General features: G+C 37.8%; 1 protein-coding gene across 1 annotated transcript in view; it reads left to right on the top strand.

The window, feature by feature from the left end:
* Positions 1 to 211: 211 nt before the first annotated feature.
* PAPOLG (poly(A) polymerase gamma) overlaps positions 212 to 9,708 on the top strand; it is a 29,445-nt gene continuing 19,948 nt past the window's right edge. Inside the window, exons 1-5 of the mRNA XM_059406020.1 lie at positions 212 to 461; positions 3,303 to 3,464; positions 5,357 to 5,423; positions 9,097 to 9,178; positions 9,404 to 9,513. Coding sequence (XP_059262003.1) covers positions 445 to 461; positions 3,303 to 3,464; positions 5,357 to 5,423; positions 9,097 to 9,178; positions 9,404 to 9,513 — 438 coding nt within the window. The 5' untranslated portion in view covers positions 212 to 444. The remainder of the gene's footprint in view (positions 462 to 3,302; positions 3,465 to 5,356; positions 5,424 to 9,096; positions 9,179 to 9,403; positions 9,514 to 9,708) is intronic.

Here is a 9,708-nt window from a genome sequence, read left to right as displayed (position 1 = left end):
ATGTTCCTAATCACATTCCAAGCGGTTTGCTTGGATTGACAGTCCCACGGACAAAGGAGGGGACGAAACGCTCCCTTTCGACCGGCGTTTGCAGCCAGAGCTCGCGCCCCCTGTGGGCGGGGCCACCGAAGCCTCCCGGGACCCAAAGGAGGAGGGGGCGGGGTCGAGGGCGGGTCCAGGCCTCCAGGGGCGGGGCCGCAGCGGGCGAGGGGCAGGCTGGGAAGCGGCGCCATATTGGCGTCGGCCGCGCTGTATTGTCATAAATAGAGCCGGTTTTGTGGTGTTTTCACTACTCGGTTGGATGCCTCGGCCGTAGTAAGTGAGAAAGTGAGCGAGCAAGCGAGCTACAAGCGACCGGGGGAAAGTCGACAAGAGGAGAAGGGAAGAGCAAGAACTTGACTCCAGAGAGAAAGATACTCGCCGGTGTGGGAGACGCAGGAAGCGATGAAAGAGATGTCTGCGTAAGTGGTGGGGGACGGCGGTTGGGGGCGAAGCAGAGAGGGGTGGGTTGGGGTGGTCGGCCCGGGACCCGGTGTCCGTTCCCTCCCCTCGCGCCTTGTCGGGAGCTCGCCCGAGTGGTCTCCTTCCCCGCTTCTGGCCGGTCGGCAAGGGCACCTCCCCTACACCCGGCGGCTCACCTGGCCACCCCTGCACAGACTCGGGGACTCCTGGAGTCCCCATCTGCCTTCTCCTGTCCCACCTTGGATGACGCCCCCAGACGGGGGAGCGGCCGGAGAGACGCGGGTGTCCGCGGGGAGAAATTGTCGGTCACTCTCCTGCCCCCAGCACTGTCTGAGCCCGTCTCTGCTCCTGTCTGCATTGGCGCAAATACCATCCCCCTACCTCCCCCTCCTCCCTCCGGACCGGCTGTCTCCTGGTCTTCAGGAGTGAATGACCTATCCCAGCCCATGCGTTTCGTTTTAATAAAAAGCTAGGATCTTTTCGCCCCCCCAAGCTTCCCCCACCGACCCACCGTATACTAGCGGTCTATACCTCCTGCTCACACTTTGATAAGTCAGAAACGGTTTCCGTGTTTGGCAGGATTTTGTTGTCGCTCCTAATATTTTGGTTTATTAGGAAATTATTTAATTTAACCAGAAAAATGCAGAGAATAACATAATCATCATTTGTGTAGCCACCATTCATTCTATTCCCAAAGCATAGAATTCTTTATGTGTGGGGGGGTGTGTGTGTACATACATATCTTTATTTAAAAGAACTCAAGCATTACAGATACCGTTTTAAGCATTCTCTTACCTCCTCCTATTCCATTCACCTCTCTTCCCAGAGTTCCACACAGTCTTGAACTTGATGTTTATTACTGCTTTTTAAAAAATGCTATTACAACATATGTAAGTGTCCATAATAATGGCATTGTTTTACTTGTTTTTAAGCTTTTTATAGCTGGTTTCATACTTGTCATTTTGCAACTTCTGTAGTGCAACATAGTATCTTTGAACTTTGTCCGTGTTAATATTTTCAACTCTCATTAATTCATCTTAACGACTGTATTGTATTCCATTGTAGGGATACACTTTAGCTTAGTCCCTTTTCTGTTAGTGACTGTTTGAGGTTGTTTCTGAGTGTTTACTGTTACAGTATGGCAGTGAACAATCTTGTACATGTTTCCTTGTACACTTGTACTAGAATTTCTCTAGGGTGTTTACTTATAAGTGAAATTGATGAGTTGAAGGGAATGTGGGATTCTTTTGGTCGGCTTTCCCTCCTATTCCCCTCCAGATGAGGGAGGTTCAGAACCATAGATTTGGAATTTATGCGCTATCTAGTACCGGTAGGGTAGGAAGCTTGATAACCAATTTTTTCATCACATAGATAAGAAAGGGGGACCCAAGATCATAGTAGCAGAACAGACGTATTTGTTGAAGGGAGAATGGAGTGGTAGAAAGATCTTCGGTCTTGGAGTTCAGATTTTGGCTCTTCCTATCTCTTGGATCTTGGGTGCTTACTTATAATCAGTCTGTCCCATCCATTTACCATACATATTTAAACACACACAGACAATACTAAAATAGCTCTCTTAGAGGCAAAAAGCTAAATCTTTAAAAAGAAGTTACTTGAAATAGCTAATTGAAATTTTGTTTGTTCCACAGGAAGATTAATACCAGAAAGAAATGAAAGTCACTGGTATTGGTGTTTCCCTTTTGTTTCTTTGAATCTTTTCAGAGGATATATAGGTTATTTTATCTTCCATTTGATTCTCCCTCCTTACCTAATGAAATCTTTAGCTAAAGAGCATGCCTAAGAACTTCATAGCAATAAGATTTTTGACCAGTTAAAAATTAAAAAATAATCACTACTGTATTTTTGTGTGTTATTTATTATTATTATTATTATTTATTATTTTGTGCTAATTTATTCATTTAAAAGACTTCTTTTATATTTTGAGATTACATTCTTACCGTTGTTAATGGTCCTCAGCATCTAATGGTGAAGATAGATGGTAGGTTTAGTTGGTTATTGCGTATGTTTATTTTTGCTTTACTTTCTTAGCAAAATAAAAAGTTTTACTAACCCATGTTGGTCCCAAAATTTATTTGGAAATTATTGAAAGCGATTGTACTTTATTCAAGACTATAATTTCCTGATAGCTAGAATGTTTTGGAGGTTGGCTTGTATTGTGCCGATAAAAGTATAAAGAATGTCGTAGTTATTTAGTGTGAAAATGGTCTGAGTACCAATCTAAATGAAGAGGACAATTAACTAGAGTTACAAAATGTTAGGACTATAAATTCTGATTTGAGCAAAGGATGTTAATATAAGTTTCTAAAGGACAAATAGAGTCGCGATTTCTTTTTAAAAGCCAGGATATTTCACAAGGACCTTCTAATGGGATGTTTTTGTTTCTTTCCTGAGGGGGAAAGAACATTGTTATTACTCAGAGCTTTCTTTCAAGTGGCTGACTGCTTTTCAAAGATTGAATATAGATGGTACTTGACTTAAGTCCACAGGGTGTAGTGGAGGTGGCCCTGGCCCAGCTCCCATTCAGGCTTTTTGCATTTGAGCTAAGTGGTGCTGGCACAGTTGTCCTGATGCCAACACATGCTGCTTTTGGCTTGAAAAGACATCCTAACCATGAAAGCTGGAGGCAGTATGAATAGCCCTTCATCAAAATAAACACAAAATACCCTTTTTTCCCCTTAAAAAAAAAAACGCCTGCTGCAACTGTTAATACTAAGTAAACTTTTAAGGTAGCTAAATTAATGAGTGTATTGAGAGATTAACTATATCAGTATGATATGATACTTTAAATTTTTTTCTGCTGTTTCATTTTTCTTGAACAGAAACACCATGCTGGACAGCCAGCGTCAACAAAAGCATTATGGAATCACTTCTCCAATTAGTTTGGCATGTCCCAAAGAAATTGATCATATTTACACACAGAAATTAATTGATGCTATGAAACCATTTGGAGTGTTTGAAGATGAGGAAGAATTGAACCACAGGTATGTCATTTAAAAATGCAAAATATTTCATAGTACGTTATTTAATCATTAATTCTGCAAATGTAAAGTACTTCCCATGCCCCTGCCAAGGGATGCAAAAAAATGACAAAATGAAGAGAAATTTTGGCCCACTTAGAGCTTATATTTTAGGTGGAGGTTATGGGAAAAGACTGACAATAAGCCAGATAAATAAAATAAACAGAGTGTTACAGATGACATATGCTGCTGAGAAAAATGAAGCTGGAAGTGAAGGTTATTTGAAAGGCCTTATTGACATTTAAGGAAAAATTTCAAAGTGAGAGAGGGAACTATATAGATACCTGAGGGAAGAGCACTCTAGCAGAAGATGAGAGGCAGGAGTGTACCTGCTATATGTAAGGAATTACCTAGTAAGGTAACCTGGGTATCCAGAGCAAAGTAAGTAAACGGGTGAATGTGGGCTCAAAGAACTTGAGGTGGGAAGTTGTTTGGAGGGAGAGCTAGGTCACTTAGGACCTTGTAAGTCACTGTATAAGTTTTGGCTTTTAGTCTGAGTGAAATCAGAAGCCATTAGGTTTTTGAGCAGAAGATTAACATGATTTACTCATGTTTTAACGCAGTCACTCTGGCTGCTATATTGAGAATAGCCTGAGAGGGATTGAGGGCACAAGTCAGGAGACTGGTTAGGAGGCTATGATAAAAACCCAGGGAGGAAAGGATGGAGGGTTAAATTAAGGGGGATATTAGTGGAGGTGATAAGAAATAGAATTCTGGATATATTTTAAAGGTAAGGTTGTTTAATGACTGGAATATATGTGAGAGACAGAGGTTAAGGATGATGCCAAGGTTTTGGATCTTAGCACCTCAAGGGATAGAGTTCCATTACCCGGAGAAGGCTGAGGGAAAAGCAAGTTTGGACATCTCAGGAATTCCATTTTTCATATGTTATCCTTGAGATGTCTAAACTCTACTTTTCTTCTTTCTTCTTTTTTTTAATGTGGATTTAGATATGCTATTGGTTGAAAGTTTGGTTTAATATCAAACTGCTGTTTTTAAGTAATATTTTTTTCTTTTTTTTAAAAGATTTTATTTATTCATTTGATAGAGAGAGAGATCACAAGTAGACAGAGAGGCAAGCAGAAAGTGGGGGGGAAGCAGGCTCCCTGCTGAGGTAGAGAGGCCCAATGCAAGGCTCTATCCCAGGACCCTGACATGATCTGAGCCGAAGGCAGAGGCTTAACCCATTGAGCCACCCAGGCACCCAAGTAATATTATTTCTTAAAAATTAGTCAATATTTGAAGCTGGGGTGGCTCAGTCCGTTAAGCGTCTGCCTTCGGCTCAGGTCATGATCCCAGGGACCTGGGATCCAGTCCTACATCAGGCTCTCTGCTCAGCAGGGAGGCTGCTTCTCCCTCTCCTTCTGCCTCTCCCTCTATTCATGCTCTTTTTCTCTCTTAAATAAACAAATAAAATCTTTTTTAAAAAATTAGCCAATATTTAATTTACCTGTTTTTATTATCCAAAGATCTCTGACTATAGATGGGAGAATGCTAACCTCTATCACCACATTGAGTTTATTTTATTCCATAGTAAGGGCAAGAAAGTTGACAATGCAGTTGGCCTCTGCAGACTTATTGAAGGCAATTTTGATTTTTTATTAAACTTCTTGAATTTTCAGGGTAGCTCAAAGACCCACATAGTATCACAATCGTCATTTCTTTGGAACTCTTGGGGACCCAAAGCATCAAAGAGATGTGCCATGTATTGACAGATGTGACAGTATTAGCCTATTTATAATGTGCTTTTACTCTGGTGCCAACATAAAGATTCTGCCTACAGTTTAACTACTTTTTTAAATACTGTTTTTGGGTTTTCTTAGTTTTGATCTAAAGCATGTTGTTTTTTATTATAGGCTTGTTGTTCTTGGTAAATTGAATAATTTAGTAAAAGAATGGATTTCTGATGTCAGTGAGAGTAAGGTAAGACTCTAAACTCGTTGGATTCAGTTTCATTATGTCCTGATCATTAGTCCTAGTAATAAGATGCAGGAGTTGAGAATAATCTGAAATAGACTTTTTGGTATACTTGGTAATGAATTGTTCTAGACAGTTAAGTCTCTAAATAATGATAATGAGATAAATAAATGAGAATTTACCCCAGTGTCTAGCTACAATCCTACATAGATTTCCTGCTTGAATTACATGTGGTGTACCAAAATTTAAATATCAAGGGATTTTACTTTAAAAGCCAGATTTCAGACATCTTGTGAAATACCAGATCTGGCAACATTGGGCCTGCCTTGTGCAAGGCAGGAATAGGCTTGAATGGTTTTGGGCTCCTGCCCTCCAGTCCCTTGTGGCCCCACCAGTCCTGCTCTCTCTGACATAGCACCTGTCATATATCAGTCAGTTTCTGGGTTTCTTATGTGTACCCTCCATTTGCATACTTGCCTGACCCCTGAGATATAGGAGTTTGCAGATCCTAATTTATAATTATGCAACCTTTTTTCCCTCTAGTAGCTTATTTTTCTTCTAAAACAAGTTACATATTTCCTACTTTCTTAGAGATTTTGGATGTAATTGAATTTTCATATGTTTGGGAATCATCACTGAATATTATTTTAGTGGCTGTACTTAATCAAAGTAGGGTGTATGCAACTGGGTGATACCATTTGCCCCTTCACTGAGTGACCCAAACTGTTGTATTTTAAGTTTTGTTTGCTTTTTATCATTTTTATAGTTTTCCCATCTTTTTCCCTTAACAGTTAGCTGAAAGTTAATATATCACAGCAGTCAGTGTGTCTCTCTGTAAACTCTCTGCTCCTTAATCTACCTGGATTTAGAAATTAAATAAACACCTGTTAGAATTCTTTCTTTTTCAAATTTTAGTATTTCTTTCTGTGCCTATGGCACATGTTTAAAATTGGTTCTTTTCGACAGAATAAGGTCATGAGGGACTCTGCTAAGTCTGCAGTCATCAGGTTTAAATAAATGGTCTTTATGTTGTTTACTTTTGCTGCCAAACAGCTCTCTGACTCATTTCTGAACTCTCAGCAGGGTTATCAGTAGTTGAGATTTTCAGATAAGTTGAATTCTGAGCAGGTGAAATGCTAGTCATGAGAAACAAAAAAAAATTCATGTTTGTTTTTCTGCTACTAGGTAATCAGCTCCATAAGAAAAAAACCTGTCTTGGTCACCTACATAATCTCAGGACAGAGCTCAGGCATTAAATAAATGTTAAAGAAATCTGTTGTCCCTCTCTGATCAGCCCGTAAATACTATGGGTGTGCAAACACTCAAATTGCTAGAATTATTTTAAAATCATAAGCTTTATGACTTTGTGTAGTCTTTATGTCAACTATTTTGGTTCTAGCAAGGTCTTTGCTTCCATCCCTATTCTAGAATGCATTTGAAATAAATGAAGTAGTATTATTCACAAAAGAGACTATATTAATTTGTTGAGAGATGTACCTAACTAATTTTATTCAGGGTTTCTTCACACTTAACAGAAAATTCTGGTAATATTCTGTTTCAAGGTCAAAAGGTGGTTTTTTTTGTTTGTTTTTTGTTTTTATTAAATTGCTTTTTCTCCCATGTTACTCATATTAATACTTAAATCTGCAGAAGGCAATCGCTGGCTTACATTTAGTTTCTAGGCATAAAAATTTAAGACTTTGCCATAATTTGGATTTTCTTTTTAAGCAAAGTGAATAAAATATCATTAAAAATATTTTTTTAATTGTTTTTTAATCTTCCACTGTGGATAAAGTGATTTTTTTTTCATTTTCTGTATCAACTATTCCTTTGATTTGTGCATATTTTAGTCCAGAAAATATCAGAAGGGTTTGAGTTAGAGCAAAGATCATTTGACTGTTACATGTACAACTGGGATATTTAAGCTATAAGCCATCTACAACTCAAACAGATCATTTTAGTTAAATACTGTGGTTTGTGGTAAAAATATTTTACTTTGATCGGTGTACCACTTTCTCATTAATTATGCAAGAATCTTGCTTTTCAAAGTAGGAAAGTAAACTAAGATAGAAATTAGGAAGGTAAACCAAAAGGTCCTATCTTCTCTATCCTTTTGATTCATATTAATACATTTACTGACTTCTTTCTAGTTCTAAAATAATGTGTGGTAGTCATAAACATTAATATCCATTCAACAGAAGAAGTAACAAATATAATATCCTGTTACATAGTTAGTTTTATTAAGTTAATTAAGGGATATTATTCTTTGAAGCTCGCACTGGGCATTATAAAAAACAAGTGAGATAGTAGATACAGTTCTTATTTTCAAGGAGTTTAAATATAGTTGAGGGGATGGAACATGTATTCAGGGGGATAAGGTCAGTAATAAATGTAGTATAAAAAAGTTAAAGATAATAGTGCAGGAGCACAGAAGGAAAAGAGCTTCTTACGGAAGGGGTGGATCATCAGAAGGCTTCATGAAAAAGGTGGAACTTGAACTTTGTAAAAACAGATGGTATTGAGATACCCAGAGAAGATGGGCAAGCATTTGAGGTGGGGAGAATGGCAAGTGCGGTGGAAAGGATACTGGATTATGTAACATGTCGGCAGTTGGAGATTCAAAAGGGAGTATCAGGAGACAAGGCAACAAAGATCCTGTAAGAGTACATTGTGGAGATTCTCAGGATCCAAGGATCAGTTAGTCAGAGAAGTAGTCAGAGAAGAATGTGTTAGCAGTGTTTGAGCAGAAGTCAAAGAAGAATGCATTAGCAATGTTTGAGCAGAAGAGTTATATAATAGAGTAAGAACATCAAGTGAATTTTCTAAAAAATGGAATAGGAGAAAATAAACGAGGTCAAGAAGGTAGCTTAAGATTCTATTAAAGCCTAGAATTAAGGGCACAGTAGTTGAATAAAAAGGAGGTGACATGTAGGGATATAAGCTAAGAATTGGTAAGCCAAGAAGAATAATGACTAGGTACAGGTATTAAGGAAAATGAGGAACAGAAAGAGAAATCAGAAGAGATACTTGGTTTATCATAGGAAGAATATTTTGTTTTAAGCAGGATATTGAAGTGGACCAGGATGTATGAGTAGAAAATACCTGATGGGAAGTTAGAATTGGCTCCAGAGAAAAATGAAGAGTAGCCTTATAGTTCTGGTACAGTCCAAAAGCTTTCATTAAAGATGTTAAATTACCTCGTACAAGGAGGTCTTTTCAAGATGACCACTTTCTTGCAGAAAGGTTGCATAAGTTCAATCAAGAAATTAAGTGTATTTTTCCCAGAAACTAATGGGGAAGTGGAATGAGTTAAGTGTATGATACTATAGAGAACTGAAAGTGCATTAGTTTGGTAGTTAAGAGCTCCTTGGTGACAGAAGGATGGAGTCAAAGACAGGCAATTGGAAGGGGACAAGTAGGGTCAAGTGATAAAAAATGGTTTTCTTAAGAGAGATGTGTGCATGTATAGTAGGTATGAATTTGTTTTGTCTTCCCTCTAGGAATACTCTCATTACTTCAAGCTGCAGCCCAAAGAGCTCTGAAGTACTTTCAGAAATCTCAGTTTCCCAAAGTTGACAAATATATTATATATTGGTAGTATTTAGGCAATTTTTATGCTAAATAATTTCAACAATCAAATGCCATTTGTTTAATTTAATTTAATTTAATTTAATTTTAGAATCTCCCACCTTCTGTTGTGGCTACTGTTGGTGGTAAAATTTTCACGTTTGGCTCCTATAGGCTTGGAGTACACACCAAAGGTAACTGCTTTTCTGTGTTCTGATAAAAACTTTCAGTAACAAATTCTTGTTATTCATAATTAGAAGTACAGAAGAAAAACCCATTATCTCACTACTCAGAGCTAATCATTGTTAATATTTTCCTGTATTCATCTTACATATTCTGAACATAATGTTTTTATGTGTTTTAACAAAAATATAATGCATACTTAATATAGTCTTAATTAGAAATACTTTGATTTACAGGAGCTGACATTGATGCACTTTGTGTAGCTCCAAGACATGTGGAGAGATCTGATTTTTTTCAATCTTTTTTTGAAAAACTGAAACATCAAGATGGCATTAGAAACTTAAGAGTAAGTATCCTCTGGTATTTAATATTTTGAACTTGTTAACAAAAACTTGGGCTTATGATTTTTGATATACTTAAGAAGTTGCTATATCTTTTTAAAATAACAGATGGTTAAGAACATGGACTTTATAGTTAATACAGACCTGGGTTTGAATCTAGAATCTACGACATATTAGCTCTTAGATTTTAAGTTACCTGT

Source organism: Mustela nigripes, chromosome 7 (assembly GCF_022355385.1).
Source record: "Mustela nigripes isolate SB6536 chromosome 7, MUSNIG.SB6536, whole genome shotgun sequence".
NCBI classification, from domain to species: Eukaryota; Metazoa; Chordata; class Mammalia; order Carnivora; family Mustelidae; genus Mustela; species Mustela nigripes.
This window is presented reverse-complemented; position numbering and strand designations above follow the sequence as displayed.